Source organism: Scyliorhinus torazame, chromosome 1 (assembly GCF_047496885.1).
Source record: "Scyliorhinus torazame isolate Kashiwa2021f chromosome 1, sScyTor2.1, whole genome shotgun sequence".
In the NCBI taxonomy this organism is placed as follows: domain Eukaryota; kingdom Metazoa; phylum Chordata; class Chondrichthyes; order Carcharhiniformes; family Scyliorhinidae; genus Scyliorhinus; species Scyliorhinus torazame.
This window is the reverse complement of record NC_092707.1, coordinates 363,367,791-363,391,443: the sequence shown is the minus strand read 5'-3', so window position 1 is coordinate 363,391,443 and position 23,653 is coordinate 363,367,791. Positions and strand designations below refer to the sequence as shown.

The 23,653-nt window shown below is 44.4% G+C and overlaps 1 protein-coding gene across 5 annotated transcripts in view; it reads left to right on the top strand.

Moving 5' to 3' along the window:
- Nucleotides 1-3,655: 3,655 nt before the first annotated feature.
- LOC140408125 (protein STPG4-like) overlaps nucleotides 3,656-23,653 on the top strand; it is a 120,089-nt gene continuing 100,091 nt past the window's right edge. For 2 of the 5 annotated variants that reach the window (XR_011940081.1, XM_072495181.1), the window contains exons 1-3: nucleotides 3,657-4,295; nucleotides 4,392-4,460; nucleotides 9,000-9,254. Coding sequence is in view for 4 of the 5 variants with exons in the window: in XM_072495181.1 (XP_072351282.1) it covers nucleotides 4,167-4,295; nucleotides 4,392-4,460; nucleotides 9,000-9,254 (453 nt within the window). In the remaining variant the exon portion in view is untranslated. Of the gene's footprint in view, nucleotides 4,296-4,391; nucleotides 4,461-8,999; nucleotides 9,255-23,653 lie in introns of all 5 variants that reach the window. The other 3 variants (XM_072495269.1, XM_072495148.1, XM_072495398.1) reach the window with 3 other exon arrangements.

The following is a 23,653-nucleotide window of genomic DNA, read 5'->3' as shown; positions in this document are numbered from 1 at the left end:
CAAGTATTATCCATGCAGAATTCTACACACACCAGGTAAATACTAAAGCCCACAAATTAAATATCCTTAATTTTCAATTAATTTTGTAAATATGAAGTCAACTGTTTCTTTACTGCTGGACACTTCTTGGGTGTATGGATTATAGTACACAACCTCTAATGTACAGACCACAAGTGAAAATAGGAAATTTTGCTAATTCATTCAAATGTTACATTGTTTATTTCATTTCTTTATAAATGCATAATTGCTTATCCTGAAGACAAACAGCTTGAAAGTGGGCACAAGGAATCAAAACTAGTATTACACCACCAAATCAAAGCTTAGGAGAACCCATTCCAAAAAGTAAATAGTTATGAAATGTATTTACTCACAATGAATACTCACAATGAATTAATAGAATCCCTACAGCGCAGAAGGAGACCATTCGCTCCAATTGAGTGCACTGACCCTCCACACCTAGACCCCACTATCCCATCCCTGTCACCCATCTAAACTTTAGACACTAAGGGGTAATTTAACGTGGCCAATCCACCTAACTTACACATTGTGAACTGGGAGGAAACCCTTTTTGTGCCATCACGTGGCAGCTTTTTTGTATCTGCATTCAATAATGAATTGGTTCTCCCTTTTGTTCCCATAGCCCTACAAATTTCTCCTGTACATAGTAGCATCCAAGGAAATTGTATAATCCTGCTCCACTACCCTATTGCATTTCAGATTGAAGCTTGCCATGTTATTGACAATTATCTGTACTGGTTACTGACTCCTGTCACTGGAAACTTGTTTTCACCTTTGCCTGTTGTATTACAGCCCCTCCATTTTGACCACCACTTTTTCCTCCGTATTTAAAAAAAACAACCCAGATTCTCTCAAGTCATTCCTCACACATGATTGTGGTAAATCTCTGCACTTGCTGTCAAGATCTTGATGCAAGTTTCTAGAAGTGGCCACTATTCTAGCTGAGGGCTAACCTTTCATAAAAGCTTTCATAACTTTTTGATGTTCAAGACATTTTTATAAAGCCAAGTTTGTTCCTGCATTAGTCTTTGCCTTATTTTCCCTTCCCAAATTGCATCACAACTCTTGTCTTCATCTCCCACGTGTTTTCCAATTACACTGGGCTTGTAAGCCTCTTCACTATTTTCTGCAACTTTGAGATTATGTCCATGTGCATGAGCAGTAAGTGCTAATACAGGCTCCCAGTGAAACCAGTAAAAGTTTTAAACATTCTCTGCACTACCTATATAATTAATGTGTTTGCGGTAACTAGCTTTGTACTGAAAATTGAAGATGGTGAGTAGATTTCGTATGAAGATTTGCATTCAATAATGTTTATATCCCAAGCTAAAAGTTAGAGGCAAACTATGCACATATGTGGGTCTTGCATAATTCACTGGTTGAATTTGCCTTATTGTGTGGTGTTAAGTCAGTATCCTTCTGATTGTTATCTTGCTACTTTATAAAAGGACCTGATTTCCCAGGAGCCAATCGCTGGGAATTGCATTTGTGTGCTAGTTTTGAAGCTTAATTATAGCCACTCTAGGATCACAAGGTTTTTAAAAAATATATGTATTTCCCTGATGACCAAGTTCTTTGCTGACTTGAATGAGAATGCAAGTTTTGGAAAACATATCCATTAACTTTTATCTTGGCACATCTAACCATGGTGACTGACTTTTTTAGGGTTCGGGTTCTTCCCTCCATACAGTTTAGTTTATATTCAATTGCCCAAATTATTGAACGTGCTGGAAGTACTTTGTGTAGGAATTGTTTGCTATAGGAAATGGGCGAACGTGCATCAAAGTTGATTAGATTTGTGTATTGACTATTGACAATTTCTCCCAATGTAAGGTAGATTATTTGAAGCATTAATGACAAGCTGCTGGCTTGAATTCCTTGTCTGCTGGCATGCTTGTACTAGATGTTCAGTTATTTATACTGGAAATCTGAAGTTAATGAAAAATGCTACAAATAGTCCATATCCTTCCTTATCACAGGTGCTATCTGACCTGACACTTGCAACAGTTGGTTTTTAATTTTCTCTCCTCAAATATCTGCTTCAATGCCTACATAGAATCTTAACTCTACACCGAGCGAGCATCTTAACTAGGCACACTCCACCACCCTATCCCTGTAACCCCACCTAACTTTTGAACATTGAGGGACAATTTAGAATGGCAAATCCACCCAACCTGCACACCCTTGGGACTGTGGGAGGAAACTAGAGCTAGAAGAAACCCACACTGACATGTGGAGAACATGCAACCCTGCAGCCACTGAAGTCTGGGATCGATTTTGGAAGTGAACTTGGATTGAGATGATTTGGCATCCTGCTGAAGCTTGCTTGTGGGAGCTGATGTTTGTGAACTTGCATCCTTGTTTGTGAACTTGTGTCCTGCAACCATGTGATTCCGATTTCTTTAAAAGCCATCGTCACCATGTTTATATTGCCGATTACCCCATTTGTGGAACAGTTCTAAATGATTTTTAGTTTGCTAGCAGGAAATAATTCTTCACTTTTAACCAAGTTCTGTTTAACTGATCTTTTGAATTGCTTGAAATCTGGATCTAATGGTGGTTTTAAGGATGCTCCCAAGCAGTTTAAGACATACTTGTAGGCACTGTTGGAAACCGATCCCAAAAATAGCAATGAAACAATCGGCAATCAACATTGAATATTGGCTGATGTAGAATTATTGCCTGGAAACCTGGGATGTACTGTGTGGAGACATTAGCCCCACCTGAGAATGTACTAATTCCTCTGTTTAGTATCTCCTCTAAGACTGTCATTGTAGCAGTCCCTCAGCACCGCACTTGAATGTCTCAGATTATGTGCTTCAAAGTCTGGAGTACCACTTGTGACAACTAGCTACTCCAGATAGTAGTACCCCTTTTCAATTGAGCTACCAGCATGCTTTTTTTTGTTGGGACAACTGTGAGGAAAATGAAACTGCAATACACTGCCTTTTATTTGAAATGTTTTTGCAATATCTTTTTCTGAGTGAGGGCCACTGTTTGGCGTGCTCTAACATCGGAAGTATGATTTGCTTTATAGCTAAGTGATGACAACAGTCTAGTCACAAATGGTTTCATCTTAGCTAAATCCACGGCCCTTCGTTCGCCCCACCCCTAATCTGCAAGTTGACCCGTTCTGAGGCCAGTTATTACCATATGGGTTAGTTATTAGGTAAAAAGGCTCTGGTGGCAGCATGGTAGACAGCACTGTTGCTTCACAGCTCCAGGGTCCCAGGTTCGATTCCCGGCTTGGATCACTGTCTTTGTGGCGTTTGCACATTCGCCCTGAGTGCGTGGGTTTCCTCCCACAAGTCCCAAAAGACGTGCTGTTAGGTAATTTGGAAATTCTGAATTCTTCCTCTGTGTACCCGAACAGGTGCCGGAGTGTGGCGACAATGGACTTTTCACAGTAACTTCATTGTGGTGTTAATGTAAGCCTACCAGATTTTTAAAAAAAAATTCCAGACTGTTCACGGTGAGATTAAAGAATACGTTCAGTGAATGCATGGTTCCGCCCCATTCACTTGAGCGAGGGAATGAATGCATTGGAAGTAGGGTTGGACTGTCATCTCTGGACCCGAATTCTAGAAACTGACAAATTTGGCTGCTCCATCAAGGAAACGACAGTTCAAGAGCAAGTTGTCGCACCTTAAAGCCCTTCCATATCTTGTTCAGTCTGTTCTAAAGTTATTGGGCCAAAGTATTCTATTGAAGGGGGTTGAGAAATATATATTTGTGAGCAAACCTCAGCGAAAAGAGAAAATACCAGTGGCGGCTGTCTGTCTCCGTCGCCACAAGGACCACCGGGAAAGGGACTGGGACCAGAAGTAATTGTGTCGAAAAAAAACTGCAGGAGCACGTCACAGTGGTTTATCCCTGAACGTAATGGGGTTTTATTGAGCTAAATTGAAGGCGACGCTTCAAACACCGGCGATTATAGAGGGGGGCTGTGCTCCCGTTCTCACTGGGAGCAATTTTAAGAATTTAGATCGGAGTATCCCTTACGATAGTTTTGATTTGAAAGTGAAAGGCGATCAAGGGAGAAAAAAATGTTCCGAAATTGGAAGTAGCGGTTAAGTCTTTGGAAAAAAAGGGGACATCTAAGAAATCAGGGCAGTGCTTGCGATTAGGATCTCGGTAATGGTGTTAATATGGCCGCAACCGCTTCCAACCCCTCTGCTGTGAAAATAGCCAATACAAAACGCGTTTTAACCAACCAATCAGAAATAAAATCCAAAGTGAAGGTAGCCAGTAACGCTAAAGTTAGTCGTAATAGCAAGGTAGTGGGACGTGACATTTTGGCTTTTCGACTGCTATATTATATATATATTTAAATTAGTGTTCATCCTAACTTATTTTTGCGCTGACTATTCCAGCAAAAAAGAAATTCGCTACCAGAAGTGCAGGAATCGAGTAGAGGAAGGTGGTGGCAAGAAAATATCAAAGTAAGTGTAGAATGGACATTGGATAGGCAGCAAATATAGCAGCTCATAAGATTGTCGTTTATACCATTATTAAAAAATCTGAAATCGATGATCTCTTGATTTTTAACCTAGCTGGAGGCATTGATGTTCTCACTTTTTTTTTACTTGTCCAAAATTGGATGCAAGGTACAGCCATATCTGTGTCATTGCAAAGTGGTTCTTTCTTCACAGTGAGGCAGGAGAAATATTGGTGGGGTGCATTACCAAATGGCAGTTTTGCCCAGTAGAAGTCCTTGCTGAGAATTTAGGCACTCAGTCTCCATAAATTTCCATCACCTCAAATTTAAAACTTAAAATGTGACAAATGCCATTGAAACTAAAGGCAAATTTATCCAACTGTTTTGAAAAGACTATTGCTACCGAGGAATAGCTAAAGTTCACCGGTTTGCCTTGGCAGTGAGCACAAACAGATAACGTCTCTTCTTGGCCATGAGATTGGCAAGTTAACTAATAGAAATAAGTTGTTGCAAAATGATTTTGTGAGATTGTTAGTTAGAATAGGACCCCTGAAAAACTAACAATACTCTTATAAAAGACATCCATTAAAACCTATTGAACCTCATGCAGTAAATGCTGAATGTGACACCGGCCTCACAAAAAAGATTTGACAAGCCTTTGTTTGCAAACACGTGCACTTGATATTGCAAGTCAGAATAAAACACATTACTTGTGGATGACAGATGGCTGGAGTTGCCTCTTGAGAATTGGGAACCATCTATAAAAGCTGCTTTGTTGGCCTGCTGAGTGCGCTCCTTTTGCCCCTGCAGAGTGCAGTCGAGGGCATTTGTCAATCTGCAAAGTAAAATTGATTTGTATTTAGGTGCATCTGCCTGGTGCAGTCACTGTTTATTGTTAGTGATTTGATTTTATTGTAGGGCACAGGAGGTACCTGGTACATTTAGCCAAGGTCCACTTCCCTTTGCCCAGATTTGGATGAGATACTGCCTTATACCATCTCTTTAGGATGTCAAATGCAAAGGAAAGTCTCCCTCTCTCTCACTCTTTTCATGTGTCTATATGTCCTAGCATTTTTCTGTTATTCCCCCAGTATCTCTGATGTCTCCTTTTCTCCCTCCTTCTCCGATTCTTCAACTACGCCTGGAGACTATCACTGTTACTCCTGTAATTTCAAAACTTTCCATGATGGCTTTTTCTACAGCAAGCTCTTGCAAAAAAGATCTGCCAAATACATTTTCATGGTAACCTTTTACCAAGGTTTTCCATTGTGATAGATGATAAGGCCATAAGACATAGTAGTAGAAATAGGCCATCGGCCCATTGAGTTTTCTCCGCTATTTAGTGAGGTCATGATGATCTGATAGGATAATCCACAACTCCACTTCCCACCTTATCCTCATAACCCTTGATTCCCTTACTGATAGAAAATCTGACTATCTCAGCCTTTTTTTCTTATAAATTTATAGTAGACAATTATTTTTCTTTTCCCATTAAGGGGCAATTTAGCGTGGCCAATCCACCTAACCAGCACATCTTTGGGTTGTGGGGGTGAAACCCATGCAGACATGGGGAGAATGTGCAAACTCCACATGGACAGTGACCCAGGGCCAGGATTCGAACCTGGGTCCTCAGCGCCGCAGTCCCAGTGCTAACCACTGCGCCACATGCTGCCCTTCTATCTCAGCCTTGAACATCCTTAACAATCCAGCCTCTACAAGCCCTCCGTGGTCTCCCACAAAGTAAAACGCCTCTGAGCATCCACCATGTCAAGCCTTCTAAGAATCCTATATGTTTCAATAAGGTTGCCTCTCATTCTTCTATGTGGGTTTCCTCCCACAGTCCAAAGATGTGCAGGTTAGGTGGATTGGCCATGATAAATTGCCCTTAGTGACCAAAAAAGGTTAGGAGGAGTTATTGGGTTACGGGGATAGGGTGGAAGTGAAGGGCTTAAATGGGTCAGTACAGGCTTGATGGGCCGAATGGCCTCCTTCTGCACTGTATGTTCTATATTCTATATAATCTGCCTTCTCCCCATAACCCCTGATCCCCTTATTAATCAAGAACCTATCTATCGCTGCCTTAAAGACACTCAGTGATTTGGCCTCCAGAGCCTTCTGCTGCAAAGAGTTCCATGAATTCACCACACTCTGGCTTAAGAAATTCCTCCTCATCTCTTTTTTAAAGGATCATCCCTTCAGTCTGAGCCTCTGCCCTCGGGTTCTAGTTTTTCCTACAAGTGGAAACATCCTCACCATGTCCACTCTATCCAGGCCTCGCAGTATTCTGTAAGTTTCAATGAGATCCCCCCCTCATCCTTCTAAACTCCAACAAGTACAGACCCAGAGTCCTCAACCATTCCTCATATGACAAGTTCTTCATTCCAGGAATCATTCTTGTGAACCTCCTCTGGACCCTTTCCAAGACCAGCACATCTATCCTTAGATATGAGACGCAAAACTGCTCACAATATTCCAAACGGGGTCTGACCAGTGCCTTATACAGCCTCAAAAGTAAATTCATAGCAGAACCCTTGCCACAGTACTGAATTGGTTATCAAAGGCACAAATGGCATCCTGTTTGACTCTGAAAAAAAGTAAACTATCCCTCCTCACCCTTCCTGACCCGACTACATCTTTTTACATGATTGTCCAGACCATTTTCCTTCTGATCCCTCTCCATTGTTGTCCCGCTGGGTGTGACCACACTCACCTGGTTCCATTCTTATGTACTGTTCTCTAATTGTAGCCAGAGAATCACTTGCAGCGACATCTCCTCCTGCTCCCAAACCATTACCTTTGATGTTCCCAAAGGATCTAATCTCGCCATCCTATTTCTCATTTAGATGCTGTCCCTCGACAACATCAGCTGAAAACACAGCGTCAGTTTCCACATGTATGTTGACGATGCCCATCCTGTACTAGATGAGCAGAAATCTGTTCCAACTAAATATTAGGAAGACTGAATGCATTGACTTTGCTGCCACAAACTCTGTTCTCTAGTCACAAACTCCATCCCGGACCCTGACAACAGTCTGAGGCTGATGCAGACAATTTGCAACCTTGGCATCATATTTGACCCTCAGATGATGACCTTATCATATATCCACGCCATCACTAAATCCACCTGCTTCCACCTCTGTAACTCCCTGCGTTAGCTTATCTGCTGCTAAAACCCTCATCCGCTCCTCTACACTTAACATTTTCAATTCACTCTTGCCCAGCCTCCCACATTCTATCCTCTGTAAACTTTAGTTCATCAAAGACTCTGCTCCATCTGCCCTAAGTTGCTCAAAGTATATTAAACCCATCACATTGGCTTCTGGTTGAGCAACAATTTGATTTTTAGAATGTCATCATTCTGTAACTGTGCCCCTCCACATCCCTGATCTCTTCCAGCCCCACAACCCTCCGAGATAAATGTGTTCCTCTAATTCACGCAAACTCATGAATGAGCCTAAAAGTGTCACTTTTTGGCCCTGAAAAGGCCCAGTCTGCCTCTGATTACCCTGGAAGGATAAGGTATCTCAGAAACCTGAGCAAACAGGTGGTGTTAGCTCCTTCTCTCTGCTGCTATTCAGCTGCAACACAAGTGGTATTCGCCTCTAACAGGACCACACCAATGAGTAATGCGGTCAATTAATTTCAGTGCCGATGTTATGCTAGCTATGCAGGCCATACACCCCAAAGACTGGCGATCATATCAAACAGCATGTCCCTTCCTTTGTTTGCAATGGCCAAGGTACAGACCATACCCTAACCAGCCCATGCTTGGAAAATTTAGTAGCATTCTCTTCTCGTACAGAATATATAGGTGGCACGGTAGCACAGTGGTTAGCACTGTTGCTTCACAACGCCCGGGTTTGATTCCCGCTTGGGTCACTGTCTGTGTGGAGTCTGCAATTCTCCCCCTGTCTGCGTGGGTTTCCTCCGGGTGCTCCGGTTCCCTCCCACAAGTCTTGAAAGACGTGCTTGCTAGGTGAATTGGACATTCTGAATTTCCCCTCAGTTTACCTGAACAGACGCCGGAATATGGCGACTAGGGGATTTCCACCGTAAATTCATTGCAGTGTTAATATAAGCCTACTTGTAACAATAATAAAGATTATTATTATTGTTGTTTTCCCTCTTATATTGGTATTCTACTGGTACAGGGAGGTGGTAGTGTAGTGGTATTGTCACTGGACTAGTAATCCAGTGACCCAGAGTACTCTGGGGATCCAGGTTCAAATCCCATCAGTGCAGGTGGGGAAATTTGAATTCAATAAAAATCGAGCACGAAAGTCTAGTCATGACCATGAGACCATTGTCGATTGTTGTAAAGGAAATCTACCGTCCTTACTGGGTCTGGTCTATATGTGACTCCAGACCCACAGCAATGTGGTTGAATCTAAACTGCCCCTCAAGGGCCCACATCCCATGAACGAATAAAAATAAATACTTGCAAAGTGTGCTGAGTGCGAAATCAAACGCTTTAACTTAATGTCTTTATTTCAACAATACTCGAGTTCTGTACTTCCAAACGACTAATGTTATTTCCTTTCAGGATACACCACCACCTGGAAAATATCCCATAAAAGATTTTATCGAAGAGGGGCTTCTAAATCCAGTGAAACGGACATATAATTTTAAAGCGCAAGGCAGGGTCAGCACTACCTCGTCAGAATCACATTCACGTGAACAGCTAGTAAAACATGGTCAGAATCCAGTGGCATTAACTGAGGTGGGGAAGAAATCGTCCTCCCTGCAAGTTCTCAAAAGTCCTACCAAAAAGAAAAGTGTACACAAGGCATCTCAAAAGGTGATGTCATTTACTTTAATGAAATGCGCACTTTATGAATTTATTAATCAATCAGCTATATGTCCTCCTCTTAAAATGTCCCGAACAAAGGTGGCCATGAATTACTTTAAAGTGAAATGAAGGGAAGGCTGAAGCGGAAAGGAGTTCTATAGCTTTGAAGTCCTGGGAAAACAATACGATAGCAGAGAGGAGAAATGTTGCAACAGTTGCCCACTGTGTTCTGCCTTAGATTGGGTCATAACTCCTGTTTCACACATGATATTCTTGAGTGCCTACGGAAGAGCGACTGAAGAGGTTTCTGTTCGCAGCCAACTTCTTTCTTATTCTGGTTCACAGCAATATGTTTCAAATATACATGGGACACTTCATGGTGCAGTAGGTGGAACAGCATTTATTTATATTACACATCTTTCAAAGTCTTGGAAGAACTATTTAAAACCATAATCCAAAAGCAAAATCCTGCAGATGTTGGAAATCTGACACAAAAATAAAATTTGCCAGATGTACTAAGCAGGTCCAGTAGCATTTGTGGGGAAAGAGATAGAGTTAACCTTTCAGATTGTGTTCTGATGAAAGGTCATGACCTGAAACGTTAACCGTGTCTCTCCCTGCAGGTGTTACCGAACTGCTAAATTTTTCCAACATCTTCTGTTTGCATTTACATTGAACATCAAGGTTTTCTGTACACCATATTTTGTTATGTCAAAGGTTCATCTCACAGATATCACCTCATGATGTATCTATTCCCAAATCCTTTTGAAGACAGTCCGTTCATGGAAACAAATGTGGTTGTTTAGTCCAAAGTTATTTCCTTCAATTAAGACTCCCTGACCTAACTGTTCGTAACCTCTTTGAAGAACAGGCTTTATTAACTGGTAAAAGCACATTACTGCAGATGCAGGAATCGGAAACAAAAACAGAAAATACTGGACAATCTCAGCAGGTCTGATAGCATCCTTGGAGAGAAAAGAGAGCTAATGTTTTTGTTTATTAACTGGTATCTTTCCACATAGTAGTTAATGGATCCCTTAACCTATAAATATTGCTTCACCACTGAAGTTATACAGCAAACACCCTTAGCCAATGTTGTTACTGCCATGTGTCCTATTCACAAGCATTTTTTTGTCTATAGCATTGAAATTTAATTTGGTAGCACCTGATTTTACAGTGTTGTGAGTGCCATTTTACCTCCAAAATGGCATCCGCAGTGTGTGCACACATTTCTTGTGCAAGTCACATTCTATTAACAGGAACCCTCTAATTTTGGTGATAGCCTTAGTCCAGATGCAGTGAACATCCATCAGATGTGACCTTACAAACTGACTTAACACGAGGTGTACTACTTTGGAGTTCAATGCTGCAGCCCTTTAAATGAACATACATGCAGCTGCAGGAAGGAACTCACACCAGTGCTATTTAAAGGGATCATCAAGTGCGTTAAGCGTAGTTGCTGATTGATTTCTAGTGACTCTTGCTGCAATTGTAGAAATGTTTGGTGGTCTCCAACATTGGTTAAAGTTGCTGAAGTCTGTAGAAAGAGGTGTGGCACGACTTCCGGGTGCGGCTATGCAGAGCTAGGTCGCATATTCGGTAGCTCCCGCATGGAACGGACTTTTGGGCTCTTTTACAGGGCCCCCACGGCATTTGTTTGACATTTCCCGGTGAGGCAAGAAGACTGCAACACTCCCCTGACAGTGTCCCCCAGGAATGTTATGTCGTTTGGCTACCAGACCCGACAGAAACAGTAAAAGATTTGGCTGCAACAGGATAAACAGGGCCTCTTCCAGCATGCAGGCGGGGGAAGGGCAAGCTTAAAGCTGCAAACTGACCTGTGAGGGCCTTTATCAAAAGTGAATTCTAACAGCAGAGGGAACAACTGTGAAAAGATCTCACCAAGGCCACTGAAGCAGCGGGGACGAGGCTTCCGGTGGCAGCCATGGAGGAGTAGGTCGCGCATTCGGCAGCTCCCATCTGGAACGGACTCTTTTCAGGGCCCCCAAGGGCACTTTTTCGACGTTTCCCGGTGTGGGAAGGAGTTAATAATAGCTCCCCATCAGTATATGGCTTTAACTAGGAGCGGGGTGACAAAAAAGGTGGTGGTGGACCAGAAGAAGGGAGGGAAGAAGGACAAAATGGCGGCGGGCGGAGACCAGGCAGCGTGGAGGCAGTGGGCGGAGGAGCAACAGGAGGGTATCCAGCGCTGCCTCAGAGAGATTAAAACGGACCTGCTAGAGCCGATGAAGGCTGCTGGAGACACAGACGGCCCAGGGGGTGGCGATCCGAGAGGCTCAACAAAAGATCTCTGACAATGAGGACGAGATCTTAGTCCTGGCGGTAAAGGTGGAGGCGCACAAGGCACTCCACAAGAAATGGCAGGAGCGGTTCGAGGAGATGGAGAATCGGTCGAGGCGGAAGAATCTGCGGATTCTGTGCCTCCCGGAGGGGCCGGACGTGGGGGCCTATGTGGTCACCATGAGAGAGGTGTGGCACATCTTGTAGGGCCTTGTCCTGAAACCACTTGCTTCCAGATACGCCTGCAGTTGCAAACATTCCCCTTTTCCTCTAGCCTGATGAGAAAAATGAGCAACGGTGACACAGAGCAGGACAAGCTGTTGGAGGAAGGTGGAGGAGGACTAGAATGGCTGTCAGCAGGAAGCTATATTCAGCCAGGATATTCAGGGAGACCTTCTCCCACCTGAACCTCAACAGTGTCAGATGTTTCCACATCAGTGACATCTTCACTGAAATCTGCCAACTGCTGCAGTCACAATTACAGCCTCAGAGTAGGGTTAGGGTGACATTAGTAGTGGCTGTGATGACCATGGTCATGAACTTCTCTGCATCTGGCTCCTTCTGGACTGCAGCTCGTGATATTTGCAACAGTCTGCAACAACCAGGTGGCTTAATTAAATATCTCTGCACCGGATTCTCCCGGCTTCCCATCTCCCCAGCAAGGCCTAAACCAGGCGCCGTTTAGCACAGGCATAATGGCACCTGGGGGCGACCCAGGCCATTGGAGACCCCTGGGTGGTCAGGGACAGGGCAGAGTTGCCCCCTGGCTCTGCCTCTGACACCTGGACACCTTGGCACTGCCAGCCTGACACCTTGGCACTGACACCCAGCTGACACTGCCAGGCTGGCATGGGCACTGCCAGGTTTCATAGAATTTACAGTACAGAAGGACGCCATTCAGTCCAGTGAATCTGCACTGGCTCTTGGAAAGAGCACCCCACTTAAACCCACACCTCCACCCTATCCCCGTAACCCAGTAACCCCATCTAATCTAAAGGCAATTTAGCATGGCCAATCCACCTAACCTGCACATCTTTGGACTGTGGGAGGAAACCGGAGCACCCGGAGGAAACCCACGCACACACTGGGAGAACGTGCAGACTCCGCACAGACAGTGACCCAAGCTGGGAATTGAACCTTGGAGCTGTGAAGCAACTGTGCTACCATGCCCCCCCTAGGTTTCTGGGGTGACAGCATCCGGTTGCCAGGGTGACACTGCCAAGGGTCGGGGCCTGAGGGGGGGGGGGGGGGGGGGGGCATTTCTTTGAGAGGGTGGATAGGGGAGCCATGAAAGATGGGGGCTGAAGGGTGGGTATGAATGGACCTCATAAAGGTTGGGGTGATTAAGGGTGGGGGCCCAGAAAGTGGGGTGGGATAACCTGAAAAGGGGGTGCACTCAGCGACCTCATAGTGGGGTGTCCTCACCTGGAGGGCTGTGGGGTAATCCCTATATGTATGGGAGGTGACATTGCCTGTGGGTCGGGGTGTGGGGACACTCAAACCCATAACGAGATTGGGGCATCTTTTCCACCCCATGACGCCGGCTATGTGGATTGTGATCAGGTGGAGAATCGAGATCCATGCCTGGCGGTGAACCTACTGCTAAGCTCTGGCCCCCACTGGAGTTCTCATGCTCATGGCCCATCCACTTACAGACCCGACACCAGAGTCCCGGGCCCTCATGATTCTCCGGTCCTCTGGGCCAGTATCATCAAACGTGAACTTGATTTGGTGTACCTCATGGTGGGCCAAGGGGATAACCACTTAAGGGAGCTGATCCCAAAGTGCACCTGAGGACCAACCCCCCCCCCCCCCACCCCCCCACACACACAACAATCCGCTATCTGCCCACCCCTCCACTACCTGACGCTCCTCCCCACCTCACTCAACCCCCTCTCCCACCCCCCCAACCTCCTCCCTAACTAAAGGAAACCCCCTCACAGACCCCCTAAATAGGTAGACCCCCCCCACCCACAGTGACCCTCTAACTAAAAGGCCCGCCGAAAGAGAACTAAATAAGGAGACCCCCCCACAGGGACCCCGAAATAAAGATACGCTCCCAAGACCCCCTAAATAAAGGGACGCCATCCAGAGACCCCCTAACTAAAGGAACCCCCTCCAGAGACCCCCTAACTAAAGGAACCCCCTCCAGAGACCCCCTAACTAAAGGGATGCCCTCCAGAGACCCCCTAACTAAAGGGACCCCCTCCAGACCCCCTAACTAAAGGGACCCCCACTAAGATATTATTCACAAATATTAGTCAATTACATTTTGTTCATAGATGTTTGCAACACACATGCATTGCCGGAAAGTGGATGGCCTGGTTGGGGCTAATCCCTAATAATACTATTGTTTGCTCTAAATATGCTTAGCACATTTCTTAGAGAGATGCTGAGCATCAGTTGCTCAGAAAATTCTGGAAACACTGCCAGATGTCCCACAGTGGACCTGTCTGCTCTGTGTTAAGTTGCAGTGACCATCTGTCAAATGTAGTCAACCATGGGCAGAAAGTAATGGTGCACTGCGGTGTAGGGAAACCTTTCACTGGCATCTCGACCAAGACAAAATGTCATGTTGGTCTTGGATGAAATCTTGGAATGATCTTTGAAAACCTTAAACCTTCATGGTGCGAACTGAACCTAGTTCTGGTCCAGCTCTTCTTTGCTGACCTCAGATTGAACTGGTTTACATAATTAATTCAAACATCTATTTTGTTCAGCTTATTAAAATGAGAAACCTAAATGGCAGATACATGTTCGGTTTAATATTCAGAAACTAGAAATTTGATGAATTTCCTGCAGGTGTTCCTGAATCAGAGTTTGACATTGTTCCAACTATGGTCTTTCTGCAACTGAAGTTACATTTGTGGAAAAATGTTGAAGAGAAACACAAAACGTTAGAGAATGGACTGAACTCTAGAGAATAACTCAAGCTGGCAAATTGGGTATGGAAGGATTAATCACAAACAAATACATTCAGGAGGCTAAAGATAGGAGATAATTTATTCTTTCAGGCTAAGTAGGGAAAGATATAGATGTGGGCTTACATGTTTAATTCAGATTGGTTGTATTTTAAAATGGCATCAAGTGGGTTATACCATGACTTAGAAATCATTCTATCTTCCCTGATTCATTAAAAGTGGCATTGGCAGCATGGCCAAATGTTTGAGTGGCAAGTAGGGAAACGGGCAATAGCTGAATCAACTCAACTAAACTAGAACTAAGGGGCACAGCCTCAAAATAAAGGGGAGCAGATTTAGGACTGAGATTAGGAGGAACTTCTTCGCCCAAAAGGTTGTAAATCTGTGGAATTCCCTGCCCAGTGAAGCAGTTGAGACTATCATTGGAAGTTTTTAAAGCAAAGATAGATAGATATTTGAACAGTTCAGGAATTAAGGGTTATGGTGAGCGGGTGGGTAAGTGGAGCTGAGTCCACAAAAATATCAGCCATGATCTTATTGAATGGCGGAGCAGGCTCGAGGGGGCCTACTCCTGCTCCTAGTTCTTATGTTCTTATGTTCTAACAACATGGTAGATAAGTTATGGTCAGTTTAGTTCTCAAACTATTAACTCTCAGACCCTCAGTTAATAGGTGTTTGATACTATTTGTATGTCTGTTAGATCATGTCATTAGGTGGCTTAAGTTAGACAGCAAAAGAGATCAGAAATTTAGCCTAGACCCTCTAATAACAGTCAAATCAAGCAACAAAGTCCTGGCTTTCAATTGGCTGGAAAAAAAAACTGCCATGAGAAATTGTTGGCTAAAAAGTTCTCTTGAATGCAGTTCAAGAATTTTATGCCCTCTGTACCCCCTACACTATCCTATTCATATCATAGTTGATATTAAGTAGTTGAAGTCCCCAACTATTGCTACCTACCCTGGTGCTTTTGCATTCAGACATTTGGCTGCATATTGGGCAGGATACTCCCCCCACCCCCCCACGCCGGGTGGGAGAATCGCCGGGGCGCCGCGCGAATCGCGCCCCGCCACCCCGCCCCCGCACGCAATTCTCCCACCCGCCCCCCGAAACCAGCGCCGCACAATTCATGCCGGGCTGCTTGGAGAATCGCGACAAACGGCAAGTGCCGATTCTCCGGCCCGGATGGGCCGACCGGCCGCTACGACACGACAGGTTCCCGCCGGCGACGTCCACCCCTGGTTGCTGCCAGTGGGAACTCTGCGGGAACGCTGGGGGGGAACTCTGCGGGAACGCTGGGGGGGGGGGGGGGGGCGGCCTGTGGCGGGGGGTGGGGGGGGGGGAAGGAGGCTCCTTCACTGGGGAGGGCCTCCGATGGGGTCTGGCCCGCGATCGGGGCCCACCGATCGGTGTGCCGGCCTCTCCCCCCCGGGCCTATCTCCTTCTGCGAGCGGCCCCAGAACACCGGCGCCATGTTGGTGAGGGGCCGGCGCGCGTAAGAAGTTCCCCGCGCATGCGCAGGATGGCACGGCCCAACTGCGCGTGCACAAGGTTGAGCTGCCCCAACTGTGCATGCGCGGGTTGGCGCGGCACCCATTTAGCGCTGCGTAAGGACGCTGGAGCGACGTGAACCGCTCCAGCGCCGTGCTGGCCCACTGTGGGGGCCAGAATAGGTTGTACCTGGGCCCTGTTCGCGCCGTTGTGAAACGCAACGGCGTTCACGATGGCGCGGGCACTTGGTCCGTGCCGCGGAGAATCGCCCCCATTTTCTCTACTATCTCCATCTCACTATTTGGGGTCTATAGCATACCCCTAGTAGTGTCGCTATCCCTTTTTTATTTCGGAGCTCAACCCATATTGCCTTATTTGATGATTAATATAGTATATTATCCTTCCTCACCGCTGTAATTGATTCTTTAACTAGTAAACCTGCACCCTCACCTTTCTTTTAGCTCCCTCTCTGTCCTGTCTGAACACCTTACATCCAAGGATGTTGAGCTGCCAATTTTGCCCCTCTTTAACTCAAGTATGCTGAGATTCCCACTAATGAGTTCCCGGCTATTTCAATTTTTTGGTAAAAAATCAGTTGGCTTGATTATTACTTTGAAATCTTAGTTAAAAGGATCCCTTGTGGTGCAATGGGGAGCGCCCCTGTCTCTGAGCCAGGCGCTCCAGATTTGAGTCCCACTACAAAACCTGCTGCTCACAGAAGATGCATTCACAATATGTCCAAGCAGTTTGGTTATTAACCTGTAAATTCTTCCAGTGCATCTAGGGAAGGTGGTAAGAGTGGGAGTCTCCTGATTAGCCATGCTTGATGTAGTGCGATGTCCCTGCAGCAATAGACTCTGGTGATCAGTTCCAGTGAAAATTAGCTATGGAAAGCATGTGCTTTGTCTGTCTCATGTACCACCAGGAACGGGAAGAGTGAAGAAGAAAACCCAGGTGCTAAGCATGATGTTCTAGGAGTGAGGTATTTACTAACACCATGGAGAGGGTGCCTGGAGTTTAACAGCATTTGGTGGGTAGTCTAAGGATTTGCTAACACCTGTGGGAAGTGAGGAGGAAGGATTCATGGATATGAAACTTGGCCTTAAAGTTTGGTAGTACTGTTATGGGGTATTGAGGCTTCATAGTATTTGGGAACACCACAAGAAATGTTAAGAACCCCGCTGATGTTAAATGTGAGGGTATCCCAAATCCCGGAAAGGTAACATGGAACACCAGTTCTTAGTGGTGTTCAATTTTAATTTGGTATACTGTGAGAAAAGATATGCAAACCAGGGAGTAATAGTCCAGTTGTTTTGTGATCAATTAATAAAGAATATTTATCAACTTAAAAGAAAAACATATAACTAAAAGGACTATATCACAATATAACAGTACATCTAACTGCACTGATGGCTGTACACACACATTGTCTCATGAAGTTACCCCTTTCTTCCCAATTACCTACGTGTTCTGAACTCTTGAGTTGCCCCTTTTCTCAAACAACATTCAATATTGTATAACTATCAGCTAAATCCAGCAGATAGTTACCTCGCCCAGGTTATTTGTCCATGTTTGGGAAAAATGCCTTCAGTTTCAGGGAAGGCGTCATAGGAACATATGAATTAGGAGTAGGCAATTCAGCCCTTCGAGCCTGCTCCACCATTCAATCAGATCATGGCTGATCTCTTCCTGGTCTCAAATCCACCTCCCTGCCTGTTCCCCATATCCCTTTAACCAGTTTTTAAAATCAGAAATATATCTATCTCCTTCTTGAAACAATTTAAGGATTCAGACTCCACTGCACGATGGGGCAGCGAGTTCCACAAATTCACCACCCTCTGCGAGAAGTAGTTCCTCCTCATCTCAGTTCTGAATCTACCACCTCTCAACTAATATCTTCTAGATTTGAGTTTTGGATTTTAACCTGCTGTCCTTTCAGTGCTAACTTTGTTTTCTGCAGCTAGGTGTGGCTGTGATGGTAGTTTGCTACTACTGTCCCCTTTTGCCACTTATTGTGCCATGGAATATAATTATTTCCCTTTGATGTTACCTGTTATGATCCCAGATGATGTTAAGACAGTAACTTTTACTTTGTAAAATAAAACATAGAGGAACAGAGTCACATGACCACTAATTAGTTTCAACAGCAAGAAAAAAGACAATTATTAAACATGAAAAAATTGGATACGATGCAATGAACCTTCACTCCCCGCTTAGTTTAACAATTGCACACAGGTTTTAGGATTTACACAGATGACAAACTACAATGTGCTCTGTCATTTACCACCGTGAACACAGAAGTCTCTTTGAAGCACACAAGATGGAGGTGGGGAAATACTCTCCACTCTGAACTCCAAGTGAATGTTTGTGGCTATATCCTCAGAATCCCCCCAGATGATTGTCACTTGAGAGTTTCCAAACTCTACTCCCAAAATCTTCTCTCATAATTGTGCTTTCCCTTAGCGGTTTGCATTCCCAATTCCATACCAGGGTTTCCAAATGACACTTTTAAGCAAAGCTTCCGCTCCGCATTTAAGAGCAGATCCTGTCCAGGATTTTACACCAGCTCTATTTAGGTTTCCAGTGTCTTAACTGCTTTTACACAAACTCCGAGATCCAGCCACCAATTTCCATTGTTATTTTATCTCATGTTCCACAGACTGTAGCAAAATCTCAGAAACCTGGAAATCACTTCCGATATCTTTCTGGCAACTCAGCTTTCTTCTCAGCTTGGTCTGTCCTTACTAGATAGTTCCCTGTTCTAGTACATTTAACTTCAGGCTTCTTGGAAGCTGCTCTTCATTTCTCAAGTTTCCTTAACTAACTATTCTTCAGATCTCTGCACTTGTTTACTTAACTATCGCTCCATGGTATGGCTTTTCTTCAAGCAAAGCTGAGAGAGATGTTCCCTCTTTAGCCTTCTAAACAAACTGCTTTTAGCAAAGGTGTGAGAGCTGAGAGGTGCCTTCTCTCTCACCACCTATCTCCAGTGATAATCAAATTAGCTAAACTTAAAAGTATCTCAACCGTACAAGGCCCCAGTTGTTAAGCAACACTCACATGCTTATGGGCGCATGGTAGCACAGTGGTTAGCACTGTTGCTTCACAGTGCCAGGGTCCCAGGTTCGATTCCTGGCTTGGGTCACTGTCTGTGCAGAGTCTGCACGTTCTCCCTGTGTCTGCGTGGGTTTCCTCCGGGTGCTCCGGTTTCCTCCCACAAGTCCTGAAAGACATGCTGTTAGGTAATTTGGACATTCTGAGTTCTCCCTCAGTGTATCCGAACAGGCGCCGGAGTGTGGCGACTAGGGGCTTTGCACAGTAACTTTATTGCAGTGTTAATGTAAGCCAACTTATGACAATAATAAAGATCACTATTAAAGATTATTATTATTATGCTTATATTTACTTTTCGTGCCATAGCCCCCTCTAACACAGTTGGAACTTAACCAAACCCCACACATACAAACAGCATTGTCCAGCATGAATCTAACTATCGGTTTTCCGGCATAGAAACAGTGGTCGGGGTTTCTGGCCGTTCATGCTGGCGGGATCGTATGATCCTGCCAATGGTGCACCCTGCTGGGGACTCCGCAGTGGCAAGAGGTCCGTTCAACGGGAAACCCCATTGACAATGGCAGGACCAGAATATCCAGTTGTTGGCCACTGGCCAGCTGCCCTCTATCGCTGCAGAACACACTGCGGAGGGGGAAGAAAATACCGCCTATTAAATTTGACCCACTTAAATCATTTCTAATGTCTACCAATACAAACATAAATCCCTTAAAACTATCTTTGTTTTCCAAATATATCCATCCTATGGACCTGGCTTTTAGCATATAAATTCCCTTATCTCTCACCTCTTGTATATCCCATTGCTCTCCCCTAACCACAGAGGTGAACACTTGCTTTTCTCACTGGTATGCAAACTCACATATTAAAACGCCCCTTCAACTAGCTGCCCTTATCAATTCCCCTTTTTATTTTATTTATTTTATCCCAATTACATTTTTAAATCTTAATTTTCCCCAATTCTTAACAGAAAGTGGGCTAAGGCCAACTGGCCTTCCCGAATGGCCTCCCCGGGAATTATAGTGAATACTGGGTTAGTACTTTGTGTTGTAACAACAGGTTCGCTACTCTATCTAATGTACACTGTATCATTTGGGCTTTTGGTTTAGTTGTCTGAATAAGGCAGATTGTGCTCCTGTTACATGTGTGTGTTAATATTTTGTCAATTTTTGTCAAGCTTAAGAGAAATAGCGTTAATTGTCTTTGAACTCATATAAATAAGGGATAGCTGGGACACTGGGTGTGTGGGAGGAGGGCTGTGAGACTGAACAAGTCAATAAACACACAATGAAGAAAAGCTCTGGGTCTTAGTGTTGGCTTCACCAAACAGCTTGGATCCTATTAACAACATGGTATTCTGAGATTTTTACTAGTACTTGCTAGTACCCAAGGGATGACACTGGACTATGGCAACACTTACGGGAATCCCTTGGTTTAGCAGCATGGATTGGTGGTATTGCTAGGATTTGACAGAGCTCAGTACATGAGTTCCATAAAATCCATAGAATCCCTGCAATGCAGAAGGAGGCCATTCGGCCCATCAAGTCTGCACTGACCCTCCGAAAGAGCCCCCTGCATAGGCCCACTCCCCGCCTTATCCCCGTAACCCCGCGCATTGATCATGGCCAATCCACCTAACCAGCACATCTTTGGACTGTAGGAAGAAACAGGAGCACCTGGAGGAAACCCACGCAGACACGGTTTGACTGTTTTTGGGTGGGACACTGGGATATGCAAACAAAATATAAGCAACAGAAATTCAGGTGATGAATTGTCTCTCTGTCAGTCCATCTGTATATCCTTGTCAGCTCAGCTTAGCTCCAACACTCTGAACACCTAATAGCTTACGTGTGAATTTTGTTTGTTTATTCTTTCATGGGCATCACTGGCTGGGCCAGCATTTATTGCTCATCCCTAATTGAGCAGTTAAAAGTCAATCAAATTGCTTTGGGTCTGGAGACACACCCACGTAAGGACATCAGTGAATCAGATAAAACAATTGATTCACAATCATTAGAATTTAAATTCCAGATTCTGACTGAATTCAAATTTCATCATCTGCCATGTTGGGATTTGACCCTGGGCCCCCTTAGCATTATCCCGTGTCTCTGGTGCCAATATCATTACCATCACCACCACCTCCCTTACTCTAGCAGTCTTTCAAATAATTAACATTTTGGAGAAGGTGACTGTTGTGTTTAATTGTGCTGCCTTTTTAAAAAATCTTGGAGAGTAATCATTTTGTTCAGCCTTCAGGGAATAAATGAGGCAACATTCCATTAAGACACAAAGAATAGAAGACTCAATGGGTGGGATTCTCTGTTGCCCGATGGCGATATCGTAATCGGCGATCGGGCGGAGAATCCCTTTTTACGACCGAATCGTAGGCGGCGCCTGTTTTCAGATGCTACACCCCCTCCAAAACGCATCATCGGGAGTACACCATTGGGACGGCCTCAGGACGTCACCTGAAGGCCCTCCCTCGATGCTCCGCCCATGATGGGCCGAGTTCATGATGACGTGGATCACTTGTGCTCTCAGTTTTCATCAACCTGCGGACTGTCCAGCGCCACCACAGTTGGGGTGGGGGGGAGCTGTGCCGCTGGCCGGGGAGGCTTCAGTGAGGGCTGGGGGGACTGGTGAGGGGTGGTCCGGGAGTGGCTAGGGGGCCACTCTCTGGCAGGTCGGGTCTGCGCACGGCGCGGCTACAGACCCGGCCACTCTCTGTCCGCTTTTGGGTCGGGGGTTTTACTCGGCCCCGCTGCTAGCCCCTCACTGGTCCCGGAATCGGTGAGGGTTCGGTGTCGATTTTGGCGTCGTAAAACGCCATAGTTTCCACGACAGCGTCGGCACTTAGCCGCAAAATCGGAGAATCCAGCCCAATGATTTTCAGATTTCAAAATAGTCCAGATACTAGAATCAAACATCAATTCAACAAGATTAAAGACAGGCAGAATAAGAATGAAAGCACCTTTAGTTGATCTCTCTACATAAACTATAAAGTTGGAGTGAGACTAGTTGTGAGTGGCTTTGAAAAGTGATTTGGTTACATGAATGCTTGAGTGGACTTTCCCACAGATGGAAATGTAATCTTGAAAATTTTTTTAAGCTTTTGGCCACATATTAAAAGGAGTAAAGGTCAATCGACACAAAAGGCACATTTCTGCAGAGTGATACTTTTCAGAGAGAAATGTATCTGAAATCATCCAAAGAGATAGGTAGCAGGTGCAAATAGAAATCTGTGGAAACTAAACAATTGTATCTCAGGCCTGAATCATTACCAGGATCAGGGATTTATTGGTGAGATCTATTTTGCTGAAAATACGTTGTGATCAACCAAAAGACGATCCTGCGATCATAAAGGAAAATTTTCATGCATCTTTATTATTTCTTACGGCAGTGCTTGAGAAATGTGTTATTAGTAAGATTGGGCGGCATGGTGTTTTATTTTAGAAAATAATTTGTTGAGGCATTTATAACTTTAACAATTTTAAACATCAAGTTTCAACAAGACCAAAAACACAACAATATAACCAACAAACCCCGCAGTAACAAACCCCAGCCAACATGACTTACACATACAGTGCCATCTTCTCCAACCCCCCACCCCCCCCGGTTGTTTTCCTGCCCTTACTCGTCCCCTCCATGCCTCCCCTTTCCCCCCCTGCTGACAGCTTAATTTTTCTTAAAGAAATCGATGAACGGCTGCCACTTCCGAGCAAACCCCTGCAACGAACCCCTCAAGGCGAATTTAATTTAACTTCATTGCAGTGTCAATGCAAGCCTACTTGTGACAATAAAGATTTTTATTATTATTATTATTAGATTGGAGTAGAATTTAAAATTGGCTTTTAGGCTTGTGGGGCTTTTAAATATATTTCGATATTAAGCAAAGTAGACCTGGAATAACTTTAAATCAACAATCCTATTTTGAGAGTATTATTCGCATCCCAAATAATCATGCCAGGCCATCAGATAAAGATGATCTTAATTGTGAAGCTTGTCTGGACAATTAAATTGGTTGCACACTCAGACCAAATGCTGGGTTTGATATGTTGGGGTTAAGTACTATGATTAAACATCCTAAATTAGAGAATGTTTTAAGGGAAATTAAAATATTAAGGAAGTTAAACTTAGATAAATGCATATTTAAGTTCCCATCCTTAGGTGACAAAAGGAACATGAAACTATTATGTTTTAGTGATGCTTCGCATGCTCATCTTTCTCTGCAGCGGTTTCATAATGTTTCTGAAAGGTGAGAGTGGGTAATATTATCGTTTATAATGGGAAGTTGAGGCAAATATAAACGGACATTGGCTCTTGTGCAGCCAAAGAATGTTTTTTAAGTGGGATTCTATACAGTTGGCATGCTGAAGATAATATACTCATTTAATATTACATAGATAATTGTTCCTTTTGGTATAATGTACACTCTACTAAAAACCTGAGTGGAAAAGCTACATATTGACCCTGTCGGTTGAAACAAATGCTGGAGGGAAAGGAAATCTCTAAAATTAAATAGGTGGATACACATCATCAATTGTCAAATAGTTTTTCAAAGAGAAATGCACACACAAAGAAATTGGTAGAGGAGGGTAAGGTAATACTTTACACAGAATATGGGAGTCT